This window comes from Mustelus asterias, unplaced genomic scaffold, assembly GCF_964213995.1.
Source record: "Mustelus asterias unplaced genomic scaffold, sMusAst1.hap1.1 HAP1_SCAFFOLD_1672, whole genome shotgun sequence".
In the NCBI taxonomy this organism is placed as follows: Eukaryota; Metazoa; Chordata; class Chondrichthyes; order Carcharhiniformes; family Triakidae; genus Mustelus; species Mustelus asterias.
Genome location: NW_027591617.1, coordinates 24052 through 43195, shown reverse-complemented (window position 1 = coordinate 43195; position 19144 = coordinate 24052). Strand labels below are relative to the sequence as shown.

At 45.7% G+C, this 19144-nt stretch overlaps 1 protein-coding gene across 2 annotated transcripts in view; it reads right to left on the bottom strand.

The window, feature by feature from the left end:
- The window catches only part of ndufs1 (NADH:ubiquinone oxidoreductase core subunit S1), a 54653-nt gene that overhangs the window by 11572 nt on the left and 23937 nt on the right, over nt 1–19144 (bottom strand). For both annotated transcript variants that reach the window (XM_078206634.1, XM_078206635.1), the window contains exons 9-15: nt 18722–18856; nt 15341–15455; nt 13660–13805; nt 11500–11628; nt 7434–7563; nt 4372–4532; nt 516–670 (exon numbers count right to left, since the gene is read on the bottom strand). In XM_078206634.1, coding sequence (XP_078062760.1) covers nt 516–670; nt 4372–4532; nt 7434–7563; nt 11500–11628; nt 13660–13805; nt 15341–15455; nt 18722–18856 — 971 coding nt within the window. The remainder of the gene's footprint in view (nt 1–515; nt 671–4371; nt 4533–7433; nt 7564–11499; nt 11629–13659; nt 13806–15340; nt 15456–18721; nt 18857–19144) is intronic.

Sequence of the window (19144 nt, the reverse complement as noted above, 5' to 3'; positions counted from 1 at the left end):
CGAGGCCGGAATTGAACCCGGGTCCCTGGAGTTGTGAGGCAGCAGTGCTAAACCACTGTGCCACCCCTATGCTGCTGACAATCAGAGATGGGATTTGTGTCAAGGTGCAGATGTTGTGATAAGACGGCTGGGCTTTTCCTGACACAAGGCTGTTACATATCAACACAGGGAAATGACAGGCAGGGGAAGAGCATCAAATATGCCCCACACCACGATAGCTGAAGAATCAAGGCTGGACACATCCTCCCTCCCAACATCTTATTTTCAGTCGTATAATCTCCAGAAACAAAACAAGGGTTCATTGCAAGAAAGGATACCCTGGAATATTCTTCTCCAGTGCGCCCCTGGTGAAGCAGTCCAGCTGATCTCATCAACTATACTTGCCTTCTATGATTCAATTTCTGCCCTGGTCAAGAACTCTATGATTATGTAGCGAGTCAGTACCCACAACACCAGCCGCTAGTGCATGTCAAAGGGTCACCAGTACGTGCAATGACAGTAGCCCTGACACTTACCTTGGTAAATGACAAAGCAGTCCTTCGGAAGATCCTCTCGTGCGATGCAGCCACCGTCTGCTCCGAGAAGGAGCAAGACTTTGGGCGGATTTTTCCGGATAATATCAACACCAGCTTTGTATCCCAAATCCAGAGCTGCTACTTGACTGGCCACCCTGCAGGAAGACACGGGTAGAAGCTTTATTACTTCATATCAAATAAACAACTGACAATGGGATTCCAACAAGCTGATCTTTCTCTACACCCTAGTCATGACACTAACACTAAATTCTGCACCCTCTCCTTTCCTTCTTTCCGTGTACTCTATGAACAGTATGCTTTTCTGTACAGTGCACAAGGAACAATACTTATCACTGTATTCCAATACATGCGACAATAATAAATCAAACCAAATCAAAATCCAACATAGGCCAGATCAAGGGCCACAGTTCCTGTCACCTTGCCTCAATAAATCATAATCATAGAATCCCTACAGTACAGAAGGAGGCCATTCAGCCCATCAAGTATGTACTGACCACAATCCCACCTAGGCCCTATCCCCGTAACCCCACATATTTACCCCGCTAATCCTTTTAACCTAGGCATCCTGGGATACTAAGGGGCAATTTAGCATGGCCAATCAACCTAACCAGCACGTCTTTCGGACTGTGGGAGGAAACCGGAGCACCCGGAGGAAACCCACGCAGACACGGGGAGAACGTGCAAACTCCACACAGACAGTGACCCAAGCTGGGAATCGAACCCGGGTCCCTGGAGCTGTGAGGCAGCAGAGCTAACCACTGTGCCACTGTGCTGTTCAATCCCAAATGCTGGATAGTTTCACAGAAACACATTCAGCTCCTCTGCTGGCTTTTTGAAAGAACTATCCAATTTACTCCCTTGCTCTTTTGAGTCATAGCTCTTCAAATACTTTTCGGTGACTTTAAATATTTGAAAGTTATTAAATCTGCTTTTGCAACCCTTTCTGATAGTGGATCACAGCTCACTGCATAGAAAGGAAATCACATCAGCCCCGTGTCCTCCGATTACTAACCCTCCTGCCACTGGAAACCGTTTCTCCGTATCTTAAAATCTGTTCATAATTTGAATCATCTCGATTAAATCTCCTGTTACCATTCTCTGCCTGAAGAGGAGAACGCTGCCACCTTCTCTAGTCCCTCCACATAACTAATACTCTTCGTCCCGGGCATCATTCTCTGAATCTGCTATCAGTGAATTAGAACAAGTCAGTTGAAGAGTTTGGAGGATGGCACCAATGCTGATTTCAAACCCAGAGAATGGTTTACAATTCCACAGGAATCCCAAATTCACTGCTGCCACATGTATCTTGTGCTCCATAGAAACTAGAAGGAGGCCGCCATTCGGCCCTTCATCTTGATCATGGCTGATCATCAAATTCAATATCCTGATCCCTTCCCCCGCCTATCCTTTGATCCTTTTAGCCCCAAGAGCTATATCTAATTTCTTCTTGAAATCAGACGTTTTGGCTTCAACTACTTTCTGTAGCAGCGAATTTCACACATTCGCCACCCTCTGGGTGAAAAAATTTCTCCTCACCTCAGTTCCAAAAGGTTTATCTCTGACCTTCAAACTATAACCCCTAGTTCTGGACTCCCCCACCATTGGGAACATTCTTTCTGAATCTACCCTGTCTAACCCTGTTAGAATTTTATAGGTTTCTATGAGATTCAGAGTGATAATCTTGGATCCGTCCAAGTATATGCCTGTAGTTCCAATGGGGAACATGCCATAGAAACTGGGCAAAAACGACTGCTGCAACTGCACAGGCTGCTGGATGACCCAGCACACCCTAAAGCTGTTAGTGAGAGAGCTAAGACAGGCTTCCTGTGTGACCCACCTTCGGATTAGCATCAACAACAGAAGAGACTGAACAGACCCGGGGTCTTCAGAGAAGACTGAAGAGTGATTAAAATTGTGGAGTTGTTCGTTGGGGTAAATGGAGGGACACGGTCAAAACTCAACATCAGAAATACACAAAATGGTTAAAATGTGGAACTTGTTATTACATGCAGTATTTGGGACAAATAGCATAAAGATATTTAAGGGGGAGCTAGTTAAAGAGATGAGAGGAAAAAGGAACAGAAGGATATCACGCAGCAAGATAGAAGAAATGGAAGGATATTATACAGAGGGTGGGGGTGCCTGGAACTCACTGCCGGGGGAGGTAGTGGAAGCAGATACGATAGTGACTTTTAAGGGGTGTCTTGACAAATACATGAATAGGATGGGACTAGAGGAATATGATCCCCGGAAGAGTAAGGGCTTTTAGTTCAGTCAGGCAGCATGGTTGGTGCAGGCTTGGAGGGCCGAAGGGCCTATTCCTGTGCTGTAATTTTCTTTGAATTATTGTTAGGGCAAAGTGAAGTAAAATGGGAGGAGGCTTGTGTGGAGCATGGACCAGTTGGATTGAGTAGGTTGTTTCTGTGTTGTAAATTTTGTGTAATGTAACACGACAATTAATTTTTTAAAAACGTGCCCAACAATTTAATCATCCGATCACAGGTTTGCTGCATTGATGGCCCGACTCCAGGCTTCAAGCACATTATCCAAGTTTGGTGCAGTACTGGGGAAGTGCTACGTTGTTAGGGGCTGCCCGCCTCAGATGAGACATTAAACTGCATTTCAGTCTGTGTGTTCCTGGGAGTCAGCTGACATTAAAGACCTGCCAGTGCCACTTGACAGAGCAAATCGGCTTTCATATGGCACCTTGCATTTCACACCCAGTTTCTGAGGGACAGTCAACATAGTAATCGAAGCAAACACAACTGTAAGGTACTGAAGATAGCTGGAATGGTCTGTGGTTTTCTTGTGTCTAACTGGTCATTTTAACACAACAGAATACTTTGAATTGTGATGTCTTGTGTGTGTCAAATGGAAGAGGTGCCTTTAATGGCTATAGTGTGCAGAAGGTGGTGTGTACATTGCATACTTCCCATAAACATCATACTTATTTCCTGCTAGGATTTTGCTACAAAACTGTATATTGTCTGACTATCCGTCAACAGTGTCCTGGGAGATCTGCAGTTTGTAGGGGTGTTATAAAACTGTAATACATTTCAGCAACTCTCAAGAGCGAGCACAAACTATGGCAAGTCACTCAAACCGTGTTGTAAACCATAAATCATCGACTCAGTATTGGATTACAGTTGTGGCTTAGTGGGTAGCACTCTCACCTCTGGGTCAGAGGGCTCCATTCCAGAGACTTGGGCACGAAATATAGGCTGACACTCAAATACTGAGGGAATGCTGCAAAATCGAAGGTGCTGCCTTCAGATAGGAAATTCAACCAAGACTTCCCTCTCAAGGCATGGTCATACAATCCTTACAGTGCAGAAAGAGGCCATTCAGCCATCAAATCTACACCGACTCTTCGACAGAACATCTTACCCAGGCCCACCTCATTCCCATAACCCCCACATATTTACCCGCTAGTCCCCTAAACCTTCACGTCTTGGGACACTAAGGGGCAATTTACCTTGGCCAATCCACCTAACCAGCATATCTTTGGACACTAAGGGGCAATTTAGCATGGCTAATCCACTTAACCAGCATATCTTTGGACGGTGGGAGGAAACCGGAGCACCCGGAGGAAACCGACTTCGGGACCTCCTGAGATTGTGAAAGGTGCTATAAAAATTCAAGTTATTTCAGCATCGTCCATGAAGTTCGACGAGATCCCGTGCTGTAGTCTGACTAAATTCAACACTGCTTTGACTGGGAGGAATTATGCAATGGCAGTGTTAATGCTGGAACCCGCGAGGTTTAGGAAGTGGCCCACTTAAAACCCCAAGGCTCACGCCCCAAATTTCACTGCGTCAACAATCACATTGCTAACCTCTGGAGGACATTCAAAACTTTCCAGTCATCTCCGACTCCGCTGGCCGCTCGGGCGTTCTGTGCAATGGTGCTGACTGCGGCATGTATTGCTGCACTGTCGCTCCGCTGCAGAATCGAGCTACCCACCACCACCATAGGCTTCTTCGCTTTGCCCAGGACCTGTTTGGCGGTAGGGGTGGAATAGGAAGAAGAGAGGTTAATGTCAGTGTCGCTGTTTGTTACGCCTTTCACATTGCGTTCAGTTTAGGAACAATTTTATAGCTTTCTAGTCGCACCCTGAGCTGTACTTATAACAGTGCAAAACTACTCCGATAATTATACTTCCTTGCCCACATGATTGTCTATCTAGGTCAAAATGGGGATAATTTTCCTAGCTAAAACACACATCTCAAACTTTAATCTGGTAATGGGACACTGAACAACCAATTGATTGGCCTTTGTACTTTCAACTAAATTGTTTCCCAAACAGTTAAGCAAAACAGATTGATGTGTTTAGCTTATAACTGCAACAAGGACTCCAGCATTTCATGGATCATAGAATCCCTACAGTACACAAGGCCATTCGGCCCATCGTGTCTGCACCAACCACAATCTCACCCAGGCCCTATTCCCGTAACCCCACACATTTACCCTGCTTATCCCCTGACACTAAGGGTCAATTTTAGCATGGTCCATCAACCTAACCCGCACATCTTTGGAGTGTGGGAGGAAACCGGAGCACCTGGAGGAAACCCACGGGGAGAATGTGCAGACTCCACACAGTGATTTGAGGCCGGAATCGAACCCGGGTCCCTGGTGCTGTGAGGCAGCAGTGCGAACCACTGTGCGACCCAAGTAAATGCATCTCCAGAAACACAGTGCACCCCACCAACATGTCTGTGCAAGCACAAACAGAAGCTGCCACGAGTGTGAATTCTGCTGATATTATTTAAAATAAAGTTCAGGTGGGTAATTGATGAAGAGATCAAAGGGGTGCTTCAGTCAAAAGGAATGTTGAATTGCTGATGGGAGCATAGTTGTAAGGGTGGCTTTCCATGGGGTCTAAGTCAGTTGGAATTGTCCAGAAATCCTGCGATTTGAGTTAATTTTTAGTGACAAGAATCATAGAAACCCGACAGTGCATAAGGAGGCCATTCAGCCCATCGAGCCTGCACCGACAACAACCCCACCCAGGAACTATCCCCATAACCCCACATATTTACCCTGCTAATCCCCCTGACACAGGGGCAATTTAGATGGCCAATCCACCTAACCCGCACATCTTTGGACTGTGCGAGGAAACTGGAGCACCCGGAGGAAACCCACACCAGACGCAGGAAGAACGTGCAGACTCTGCACAGACAGGCAGTCACCCAAGGCCAGAATTGGCGCTGTGAGGCAGCAGTGCCAACTACTATGCCATCGTGCCTTCCCGACAAGAAAGGGTATCGTGTAGGTGTGTATTTTGGCAGAGCTCTGAATTTGCACGAAGGTATCTGAATTATTTAACAAAGCTTTGTATTTCGAATTTTGCACTTGTTAGGTTTTTCTGTCTGATTACCCGATTTAAACAAGTGAACAGTTAAAAAATGAGCTTCCAGAAGACACTGGATCGATCATGAAGTTCTCAATGTTGGGAGTCTATGCTGAAAAGAATGGAAAAGCAAGCTACCTTTTCACAGTGAATATTTAAGAGCTTTGTTCGATAAATGCACTGACAATGTGGAGAGAAATCAGAAGCTTGCTCTTTTTAAATAAGTTAGCTTTATTTGGAAGTTTTTAAACACAGGCAGGCTTTATATTCGACACCATTATTTGTCAATTACCTCGAGTGTTCAATTCCTTTTTAACCATAAATTAGTCGGTTACTGAGGTTGGTCCAAATATTAGAAACATAGAAAAACTACAGCACAAAACAGGCCCTTCGGCCCCACAAGTTGTGCCGAACATATCCCTACCTTTTAGGCCTACCTATAACCCTCCATCCTATTAAGTCCCATGTACTCATCCAGGAGTCTCTTAAAAGACCCTATTGAGTTTGCCTCAATATTTATGATGTTTAATATTGCCTCAATATTTATGATGTTTAATATTGCCTCAATATTTATGATGTTTAATATTGCCTCAATATTTATGATGTTTAATCACCAGTTGAAATATTTAAGCAGAAAATTACATAAAAAACAGGAAACCTTTTAGAAGTTCAAGTTTTAAGTTTATTTATTAGCCACAAGTAGGCTTACATTAACACTGCGAAAATCCCCTAGTCGCCACACTCCGGCACCTGTTCGGATACACTGAGGGAGAATTTAGCACCTAATCAGTACGTCTTTCGGAATTTTTTATTGAAGAAATGCTAAGCATTGATCCTCTGTGTTACAAAATTTTGTAAAGGCAGATTAATAAAGGACACCACAGTGATTAGCACTGCTGCGTCACAGCGCCAGGGACCTGGGTTCAATTCCGGCCTCAGGTCACTGTCTGTGTGGAGTTTGCACATTCTCCCCATGTCTGCGTGGGTTTCCTCCGGGTGCTCCGGTTTCCTCCCACACTCCAAAGATGTGCGGGTTAGGTGGATTGGTCATGCTAAATTGACCTTAGTTTCAGGGGGATTGGCAGGGTAAATATGTGGGGTTACGGGGATAGGGTGGGATTGTTGTCGGTGCAGGCTCGATGGGCTGAATGGCCTCCTTCTGTACGGTAGGGATTCTAGTTTCTAGATGGTGAGTGATCAGATCCATTGACAGAAACCACCGTGAAACAGAGAGCAGACACGGTTCTATGAAAACACTGATTTGTTAAGAGAAGTATATTGGTTCACTCAATCAAGGTCGTGTTTTAGGAGTCTCCGTTTATCATTTCCCCAGGGGAAATCAGTCTACCCCTGATGAGATCTAGCCGAATTTCTCAGGAGTTTTAAAGGAGTCAGCATTCACTATGCTCAGACACAGAGGTCAATTCCATCCCAACGGCTCCAAGAACATAACGCCGTCAGAAACATTATTAACTGAAATGTGAATTATGGATGGATTAAAATAAAATGAAAAAGTAGGAACTTCACATGGTCAGGAAGAGGTGTACCTGGCTGAAAGGGTGCTTTCCTGAGGCAATCTCCTGTAACACCTGTGGAGAGTCTCCAAGGTGATTGTAGGTGTAACTCAAATCCACATTTGTCCCAACTAAAGCCACTTGGAGATCATTGTGCACCCAGCTGTAAAAAGACAAACATTTGGCAGGGATGAAAGCATTTTTATGGTAAACTGCTACACATGACCTGATTACTGGGTCCTTAACTGTTTCAATGAAGGAACGGCAATAGAAGGAACTGCACCATCAACATCCTGGGCGTTACTATTGAAACTGAACTGGATTAGCCATAGAAATTCTGTGGCTACCAGAACTGAACAAAGGCTACTAACCCTGCAGCCAGGAACTCACCTCCTGACCACCACCCCCCCCCCCCCCCCCCCCCCAAAAGCCTGTTCACCATCCATGAGGCACACATTGGGACTGTGCTGGAATATTCTCCACTTGCCTGGATGAACAAAGCTGTAACAACACTCAAGAAGCTTGGCACCGTCCAGGACAAAGCAGCCTGTTGGATTGCTACCCCTTCCACAAACATTCAATCCCTCTACCACCGCCAAACAGTGGCAGTGTGTGTACCATCTACAAGATGCACTGCAGGAACTCGCCAAGGTTCCTTAGGCAGCACCTTCTACACCCACAACCACTACCAATTGGAAGGACAAGAGCAGCAGATACCTGGGAATGCCACCACCTGGAAGTTCCCCTCCAAGTCACTCACCATCCTGACTTGGAAACATATTGCCGCTCCTTCACTGTCGCTGGGTCAAAATCATGGAACTCCTTCCCTAACAGCACTGCAGGTGTACCTACACCTCAGGGACTGCAATGGTTCAAGAAGGCAGCTCATCACCACCTTATCCAGGGAAAAAACACGGGTCTAGCCAGCAACGCCCACATCCCAGAAATGAATTTTAAAATATGAATATGCTGGAAATTCTGGTCAAATAGCAATGGGAAGAATAACGATGTGGGTCCAAATCCTTCAGAATTTCTCCACAGTTAACATTTATCTTCTCTCAGAACCTTATCTGTAGCTAGCTGCTGGACATTGTGCTTCCTCTCTCCCTGTCCCTCCACTAACCTCAGCGGGATGGACATTGTGCTTCCTCTCTCCCTGTCCCTCCACTAACCTCAGCAATTGGAGACGGACATTGTGCTTCCTCTCTCCCTGAATCTCCACCAACCCTCAGCAATTGGAGATTTGAAAGTTTGCTGTGTGGAGACTGCAAAGATTTTGCTGTGGGACATGGATAATATTAGATTGGACAGGTGTGTGAAGGAAAAAGGGTGAAAACAATAAAAGGAGCAGGGTGGGTAAGTGCGAAAGAACTATTTGCTTTCATGAAAGGTAATCAATGAGACAGTCTGGTTGGGCTGAATGGCCTGTTACTGCCATTGCAGCTTCTCGTGCATTTCTATGAATTCACTGATTTAGTATCACATAATGATCCATTGTGAGAAATCTCAAACTAATCCGGAGGAGCAACAAATGTGGGATGACAGTGGTATAATGATAATGCCTGGACTACTAATCTGGAGGCTCAGGCTATTGCCCTGGAGACTTGGGTTCAAATCCCACCCTGGTAGCTGGCGGAATTTAAATTCAATTAAATAAATCTGGATATATAAAGCTAGTCTCAATAATGGTGACTATTAAACTATCATTGATTCTTGTAAAAACCTATCCAGCTCAGTAATGTCCTCTAGGGAGTGGGCAGACAGGTGGCAGATGAAGTTCAATGCGCAGAAGTATGAGGTGATGCATTTTGGTAGGAAGGACACGGAGAGACAAGATTAAGGGGTAAAATTCTAAAAGGGTTGCAGGAGCAGAGGGAGCTGGGTGTATGTGTGCACAGATCATTGAAGGTGGCAGGACAGGTGGAGAGAGCAGTTAATAAAGCAGATAGTATTCTAGACTTTATTAATGGGGGCATAGTGTACAAGAGCAAGGAGCTTATGCTGAATTTATACAAGACACTGGTTAGATCTCAGCTGGAACATTGTGTACAGTTCTGAGAGGTACATTATAGAAAGGATGTGAATGCATTGGAGAGAGTGCAGAAGAGGTTTACAAGAATGGTTCTAGGGATGAGAAACTTCAGTTATGAGGACAGATTGGAGAGGTTGGGACTGGGAGAGAAGAAGACCGAGAGGAGATTTGATAGAGATGTTCAAAATCATGAGGGAACTAGGCAGGATAGATAGGAAGAAACTGTTCCCACTGGTAAAGATTTAAGGTGATTTGCAAAAGAGGCAAATGTGATGTGAGAAAGAGGTTCCGGTCTGGAATGCGCTGCCCGGAAGTGTGGTAGAGGAAGGTTCAATTGAGGCATCTAAGAGGGCATTAGCTGATTATTTGAATAGAAACAATGTGCAGGGGTGCGGGGAAAAGGCAAGGGAACGGCACTAAGCCAAAATGCTTTGGAGAGCCAGTGCAGACACGATGGGCCAAATGGCCTCCTTCTGCACCATAACAATTCTGTGAAGGACGTTGCAAGGCACTCAGTTCAAGGGCAATTAGGGATTAAGGGCAATTAGGGATGGGCTTCTCAGTGATGCTCACATCCTATGAAAAGACGTAAAAAAAATCTGCAGTTGCTGAACCTGACAAAGAAGATGCTCTCCCCCACTTCCCTCTCATCTCTCATGAAGGTGATCATATTGAAGTTGGAACATGTTCCCACAGATGCCATTTACATGCTAGCCTTGGCAATAAGTGTCTGCAAAATATTCAATTGCTGGGTGTGGTCGAGGAAGAGGACAGAGAGAGAGGTGACAACGGAGTTGGATCCTGTCCACACAGCACAGTAACAGGAAAGAGGCATCCGGGAAGATTGAGGTGAACCACCGCACTGAGAGCTGTTAACTGTGCAGACCAAGCACCATTTTCGCAAAATGTTACAAATCTTAAACACGTCGAGCATCAAACAGTGCAGCTCGTATTTGAGATAAAGCCATGTGATTTTAGGGGTTGATATCCTTGGGTGTAACCTCAAGTAAATTCTGGAGTAACCACGCACAACTAATATTATAATACTTAACACTTTATATCAAAATGGCTCCAAGTGCCTTGCACAAAGATGTCACTGCAATTACAAAGGCAAATGTGTCAGCAAGGTCCAACAAAAAAAAGCACAAGATCAAGGATCTACTAACCTGTTTATCCATGACATTGGTATTTAACCCAAACCCACAACCCTCTATTCCAAAGGCAGGTTTACTACCAACAGAGCCACAGGAAACACAAACTTGCATCTATTCAATGCCTTTTAATATAGTAAAGCACTCCAGGACACTTTATACCACACAAAATCGGACAGCCAGTTACATAAGGAAATATTAAGATAGGTGACCAAAGGCTTGGTCAGAGCTTTGGGTTTTAATGACAATCATTCTACACATGTGCAATTCCTTCAATCCTACAAACCTCCAAGATCCCGACACTCCTGTAACTCCGGCCTCTTGCAATCTCCAATTTAATTACTTCACCATTCACAGCCATGCCCTCAGCCCGATTGGAAGCGCTGGAATTCTCTTCCTGAACCTGTCTGCATTGATACACCTTCTTCCTCCTTTAAGATGCTTCTTAAAACTTACTTTCTTCGACTTAACGTAAGATCATCTACCTTCATCTTGTAAATTAGTATCAAATTTGTTTGAAGGGTGTTAGGACATTCTATGATGTGAAAGGAACTACATAAATGCAAATTGTTATTGCTGTTTCGTCAGATACTTTGCCATAGAGTCATCGAGCAATACAGCACGGAAACAGGCCCTTCGGCCCAACCAGTCCATGCCGACCATGATGCCCTCCCAGCTAGTTCCAATTACCCGTGTTTGGCCCCTATCCCTCTAATCCTTGCCCATCCATGTACTTATCCAGATGCTTTTTCAATATTGCTATTGTACCTGCCTCAACCACTTTCTCTGGCAGCTCATTCTACGTCAGCCAAAGCCAATGGGTAAACAGAAGCATTAACAAGCTAAGAACAGAAGCCATTTGCACCCAGATTATTCGAGCTTCCTTTTGCAATTTAGTGATCGTTCACATACTCACCTCTTCCGGATTCGAACATTGAAAAGTGGGGCTTCATAGCGCGGGTTGGTGCCGACCAGCAGCAGGTGGTCAGCTTCCTCCACCCCAGAGATCTTGGTGTTCAGCAGGTAGTTGGAGCGCAAGTCGGTACTGTTTGGAAACAGCAGAAAGTCAACCGTTAAAGAAAACACTTTGCTTTTTATTTCTGTAAACATCCCATCGCTTATGCTTATTGTACTCGGTCTTTAGATGACTGGGTACTGTAGACTGTTTTCAAACATAATCCTTTCCATTATAATAGATAGGCTCACATCGAAGTGGTCATCTTTCTCTTGCCAACAGTCCGTGTAGTAAATATCCCCAGCAGCTTTTTATATAATGGCCCTTCTACGCAGACAGCACCTTATTCCTCTGTCCTTTCTTGGCCTCCAGGGCAAAAGAGGGCTGTTCCCACCTTAGTGCCTTTCCCTCTCACTCCACCAACCCCAGGTGACTAACCTTCCCTTACTTAGCCTCTGGTCCGCATCCCCCTCAACATTCTGTTGGTGGATTGGTTATTTTGTTCGCAATTTACTCATCTTTGGGACGTAAACAGTGCTAGCATTTATTTCCTATCCTAGATTGTCCTGGAGAAGGTGCTGCTTCTTGATCTGTTACAGTCTGCATTGTGAAGTTGTTCCTACAGTGCTGCTCAGGAAGCTTTGAGGATTTTGGCCCACTGACCATGAAGGAAAGATTCAATTTCCAATCGATACTGAACCCCAGGATATTCATGCTGGGGAATTTGGTGATGGCAGCGCCAATGACATCATAGATGTCAAGAAAGCCAGAATTCATTTAGTCAAATCTTGTCATGTCCAACTGTGAAAAATTTCAATAAATTGGCGAGTTTGTGGTATGGCATCAAACAAAACAGCCATGCAGGATTATGGTAAAACCCGTATGGTTGACTTGTGTCCTCAGGAATGGCATCCTGTTACCCTTAATCTGATCCGCTTTACACCTAACCATTGGGCACGCCGTGCCAACAGCCGGGGGAAGGGGCACGCCGTGCCTGGCAGGGAAATGGGCAGTGTCATTATCTTCCCAGGAATGGGCAATAAGTGCAACAAAAATGAAAGAGGGTGTGCCATTATCTTACGGAATGGCGGAGCAGGATCAAGGGGCCTGCTCCTGATTCATATGTTCGTATGGTATGGAGTTACACACATGTAGCAGTGCTCCCCCTACAGTGGCACCTGCTCTCCAACAACATGCAGAGCTGTATCAAACCTCCAGAGTTTCAGACACACCCAACAAGTGCTTGCTGAAGGACGCGCCAATGCCCACACCCCTTCTGACTCTGAGGCAGGGATGTTGCCAACTGACGCTTCAACCCAACAGCATCTGGGTGAAGGCAAAGCAGCCCGTTAATGTGCCAGCGTACGGATGGGGTGGTTGTTGGACACCGGTCTGATCCCGGAGTTCTTCACTTGTCGAATTGCCGCTCCAAGACGGGCAGGAAGAAGTGGGGTGGAAAACAATGGAAAGAAAGTGAAACCTCGGGGTAATCTGGCCATGCTGCACAGCAGCACAGCCTGAAGGCCGACTGCACACCTGCTTCCCCTCGACTGAAAGCTCTGTAAGAGATACACAATGCTGACTGAATAAACCACCTCACTCCCACTTGGGACAGGTCAGTCTATATCAGTCCAGAGAGAGGAAGCTAAGGATTGGGGCTGACAATTGCACAATAAAAAGTGTGTTTTGCCGCGCACTGCTCCTTTCTGTGCAGGCAACCTCCACAACCCTGCAGTGTTACAGTTCAACTGGTACAGATTCTCCTTCTGTGTTTGAGCTGAAGCTCAGCTTCAACACCACTCCCCTGCCAAGTACATCGGGGAACAGCTGACCCCATGAATGGTTATGTGGGGGCTGCAGTGAATTGACAAGGTAGTAACCAATTCCTGCCACAACATTACAACAGCAACCACACTTCACTGGCTGGAAAACACGTTGGGACATCCAGTGGTTTTGAAAGACGCTATTTAGATGATGGTCCATTTCGTTTACTGAACACTCAGGAACCAAACTATGAAACATCAGAAAGAGCAAACAACTCAAGGTGTGTTACTGTCCTACTGCAACCTGTGATATTTGATCCGTACTGTACGCTCCAGTGCTGTACAACTGCTGTCTTACCCAGCTCCAGCCATCGGGAAGATCTCCTCTGTGCACAGTGCATCGCTGTTTAACCTGTTGACAAAGTCCTTCAGGGCCACGAGTGCCTCAGCATCAGCCATTCCTCCGGCAATAGCAGCCACGCCTTTATCTCGCACTCCCTGCAACTGCAGCCACAGCATTAATATTTAAATAGGGAGGATTGGGTGTGGGGAAGTTTAAAGTTTATTTATTTACAAGTAAAGCTTACATTAACACTGCAATGAAGTTACTGTGAAATTCCCCTAGTCGCCACACTCCGGCGCCTGTTCGGGTCAATGCACCTAACCAGCACGTCTTTCGGACTGTGGGAGGAAACCGGAGCACTCGGAGGAAACCCACGCAGACACGGGGAGAATGTGCAAACTCCACACAGGCAGTGACCCAATCGGGAATCGAACCCGGGTCCCTGGCACTGTGAGGCAGCAGTGCTCACCACTGTGCCACCGTACCGCCCTCTTATTCCCCAAATGAAGGGAAAAATATCCTGGATTTCAGAGAATCAGACAGCACAGGAGGCCATTCAGCCCATCTATCTGGACCACAACTTTGAAAGAGCTATCCAATTAGTCCCACTCCCCTGCTCTTTCCCCACAACACAACAACCTCTCAATTTCAACTATATTTGCAATCCTGTTTGAATGTTAGTGTTGAATCTGCTCCCAGTACCCAGTGTTTGAGGACTCTGGATCTTTACTCGATGGAGTTTAAAGAATGAGGGGGGGATCTCATTGAAACTTACAGAATACTGAAAGACCTGGATAGAGTGGACGTGGGGAAGATGTTTCCATTAGTCGGAGAGACTGGGATCCGAGGGCACAGCCTCAGAGTAAAGGGACGACCCTTTAGAAGGGGAGGAATTTTTTCAACTAGAGGGTGATGAATCTGTGGAATTCATTGCCACAGAGGGCTGTAGGGGCCAGGTCATTGAGTATATTTAAGACAGAGATAGACAGGTTCTTGACTGGTAAGGGGTGGGGTCAAAGATTACAGGGGAAAAAGCTGGAGAGGTTAGCACTGCTGCCTTACAGCGCCAGGGATCTGGGTTCAATTCCAGCCTCGGCTCACTGTCTATGAGGAGTTTGCACGTTTCTCCCAGTGTCTGCGTGGGTTTCCTCCGGGTGCTCTGGTTTCCTGCCACACTCCAATGATGTGCGGGTTAGGCTGATTGGCCATGCTAAATTGACCCTAGTGTCGGGGGGGGTTAGCAGGGTATATATGAGGGGTTACATAAGTAGGCCCTGGGTACGACTGTGGTCAGTGCGGACTTGATGGGTCAAATGGCCTTCTTCTGCACTGTAGGGATTCTATGATTCTTGTAGGGATTCAATGAATGGGGTTGAGAAACTTATCAGCCATGATCGAATGGTGGAGCAGACTCAACAGGCCAAATAGTCTAATCCTGCTCCTATATCTTATGGTCCTATGGGCACACTGGTATGAGAACTATTGTCAGGGTGAGTCTCGGGGAACTATGGGGTAGGAGGAAGGGACAAGATGGGAAAGGCTGAGGCAAGAGAGGTGTTTAGGTAGAAGGATAAGATGTAGGTTCTGTGTTGGGTCGATTGCAGAGTGCTCCATCACAGAACATCTTCCTCAATCTCCCACACCACAATGTTTGATGAACAGGTTCAGCTCTATGTAACATGCAGCCGTTCCTTACCGCTTCAGCAATTTGTGTTAATGCTTCCTCCCAGGACGCAGACACCAGCTGCCCTTTAGAACCCCTGACCATGGGAACAATTAAACGCTGACGCTTAAGGCCGTCATAGGCAAACCTGCAGAGCAAGACAGGCAAAGTTAAAAATTAACCCACTTTCAAATTAAATAAGATTCTCCCCCAAAAAGTCAGATCAGTATATCAAAGAACTGGGAGCAAAGAGCATGTTTGCAATTCCATTTGAATGTTATTGTGTATAAGCACCACAGCTTGGTATGGCTCCTGCTCTGCCCAAGACCGCAAGGAACTACAAAAGGTCGTGAATGTAGCCCAATCCATCACGTAAACCAGCCTCCCATCCATTGACTCCGTCTACACTTCCCGCTGCCTCGGCAAAGCAACCAGCATAATTAAGGACCCCACGCACACTGGACATTCTCTCTTCCACCTTCTTCTGCGGGAAAAAGATACAAAAGTCTGAGGTCACATACCAACCGACTCAAGAACAGCTTCTTCCCTCCTGCTGTCAGACTTTTGAATGGACTTACTTTGCATTAAGTTGATCTTTCTCTACACCCTAGCTATGACTAACGCTATATTCTGCACTCTCTCATTTCCTTCTCTATGAATGATATGCTTTGTCTATAGAGTGCGCAAGAAACAATACTTTTCACTTATGTTAATGCATGTGACAATAATAAATCAAATCATGTTTATTGATTCCTTTATTGTAATGCATTACCTGTATGGAATAAGTTTATGTTAAGGACCATTGCATCAAATTAACCCAATACCATGCAAATTTACCAGTATTAGTATACTACCCATCTAGCCACATGGTTTGAGAGCTGAGGGATTGGGAGTTATCATAGAAACCCTACAGTGCAGAAGGAGGCCATTCGGCCCATCGAGTCTGCACCAACCACAATCCCACCCAGGCCCTACCCCCACATATTTACCTGCTAATCCCTCTAACCTACGCATCTCAGGACTCTAAGGGGCAATTTATTTTTTTTAACCTGGCCAATCAACCTAACCCGCACATCTTTGGACTGTGGGAGGAAACCGGAGCACCCGGAGGAAACCCACGCAGACACGAGGAGAATGTGCAAACTCCACACAGACAGTGACCCGAGCCGGGAATCGAACCCAGGACCCTGGAGCTGTGAAGCAGCAGTGCTAACCACTGTGCTACCGTGTTATGTGGACAGACTGAAGGAGTGGCTTTTTTCTCCTTAAAGCAGAGGTGTCTCAAATCATGAAGCATTCAGATAGAGCAAATCAAGACAAACTATTTACAATGGCTGGAGAGTCAATAATCGGAGAGCAGAGATTTCAAACGATTGACAAAAGAACCAGAGATAAAGAACAAAGAAAATTACAGCACAGGAACAGGTCATTTGGCTCTCCAAGCCTGCACCGACCATGCTGCCCATCTGAACTAAAATCCCCTACCCTTCCGGGGACCATATCCCTTATTCCCATCTTATTTGTTTATTTGTCAAGACGCCCCTTAAAAATCACTATCATGTCTGCTTTCACTACCTGCCCCAGCAGCGAGTTCCAGGCACCCACAACCCTCTGTAAAAAAATTTGCCTCGTACATCTCCTTTAAACCTTGCCCCTCGCACCTTAAGCCTATGCCCCCTAGTAATTGACTCTTCCACCCTGGGAAAAAGCTTCTGACTATCCAGTCTGTCCATGCCCCTCATAATCTTGCACACTTCTATCAGGTTGCCCCTCAACCTTCGTCATTCTGAGGAAAATCTATTGCAAGTGGTCAGGGTTTGGAATGCACTGCCTAATAGGTGGGCACAAATTCAACTGCAATTTTCAAAAGGGAATTCGATAACAAGTCGAGGGAGGAAAACATTACCGGGATAAGACCATAAAATATAGGAGCAGAATTAGGCATTCGGCCCATCGAGTCTGCTCTGCTATTTAATCATGGCTGATCCCACTTTTTCCCCGTAACCTGCGATCCCCATACCAATCAAGAACCTATTTATTTATCTGTCTTAAACTTAATGACCTGGCCTCCACAGCCTTCTGTGGCAATGAATTCCACAGATTCATCACCCTCTGGCTGAAGAAATTCATCCTCATCTCAGTTCTAAAGGGTCGTCCCTTTACTCTGAGGCTGTGCCCTCGGATCCTAGTCTCTCCTACGAATGGAAACATCTTCCCCACGTCCACTCTATCCAGGCCTTTCAGTATTCTGTAAATTTCAATGAGATCCCCTTCTAAACTCCATCGAGTATAGACCCAGAATCCTCAAAAAGCTCCTCATACATCAAGCTTTTCATTCCCGGGATCATTCTCGTGAAACTCCTTCGGATCCTCTGCAAGGGCCAGCACATCCTTCCTTAAGGCATGGGGCCCAAAATTGCTCGCAATATTCCAAATGTGGTCTGACCAGAGCCTTATAAAGCCTCGGCAGTACATCTCTGCTTTTGTATTCTCGTCCTCTCGAAATGAATGCTAACATTGCAGTTGCCTTCCGAACTACCAACTCAACCTGCAAGTTAACCGTGAGAGAATCCTGAATAGGACTCCCAAGTCCCTCTGTGCTTTCGATTTCTGAATTTGCTCCCCATTTAGAAAATAGACTGCACCTCTATTCTTCCTACCAAAGTGCATAACCTCACTTTCCCACATTGTATTCCATCTGCCACTTCTTTGCCCATTCTCCAAACCTGTCCAGCCTCCCCAATACTACCTGTCCCTCCACCTATCTTTGTATCATCTGCAAACTTAGCCACAATGCCCTCAGTTCCTTCATCTAGATCAGTGATATGGGGAAAGTGGAGGTGAGTGGGACTGACTGGAGTGCTCTTTGAAAGAGTCAATATTGTCTCAATAGGCTGTATAGCTTGCTTCATACAATCACCTATAGCTCAACAGCCTAACAAAGGTCGTACTCCTCTACATGGGCTAGAAAAAACTTTATACCCAATGAAGTGCGTCACTGTACAGCCAATTTGTGCACAAAGAACAATGACCAGATAATCTGTTTTCGATGTAGTTGAGAGTGCAGTGTTGGCCAGGACATGAGGGAGAACTCCCTTCTTTGGAATATGCCATGAAATCTTTTACATCCACCTCAGAGGGGCAATGGGATTTGGTTTAATGTTCCACGTGAAAGATGACACCTCCGACAGTGCAGGCCCCCCCCCCACTCAGTGCCTTATTTGAGTGTCTCTGCAGTGAGACTTGAACCCACAACCTTCTGGCTCAGAGGCTGGCACCCGGAAGAAGCGGGACAGCTCTTCCACCTCATTTTCTAACATGGGGCTGCCTGCTCCATGTCAATTCCTGAGAGAGTTGGACGGTTTTGTGGGCAATGCTTTGTACAAAATACCCCATTGGGTTAAAATCCATCACCTGGTCTTATCAGAGATCCACTCTTCATTCACTTCTTCGTTTAACCGTGGCAGGATCCTCATCACTTCCCCAGTTCGCGTGCTCACAACGATATTGCTTCCGATGGCATCCATCACATCAATGGACTCGGTCTTCCTGTCGTAAGAGAGTTATGACTGTTGTGACAGAGGTAAATACATCCTTATGTGTGTGTGTGGCATTTTGGGCTGAAGAACCATGACACGCTTCCAGCATTAAGTTCACCAAGCACACCTTATTCTTAAACAGGTCCCGAAAACACAGCACACTGCAATGAAACTATACACAACGCCAGAGTTAGACAGACCACCATATTATTCAGATGCAGATCACTACAATTGGATTCAGTTAGTCAAATGTAAAAGGTTTTGTTTCCTATGAGTGATGATACAGCAAAATAAAGAT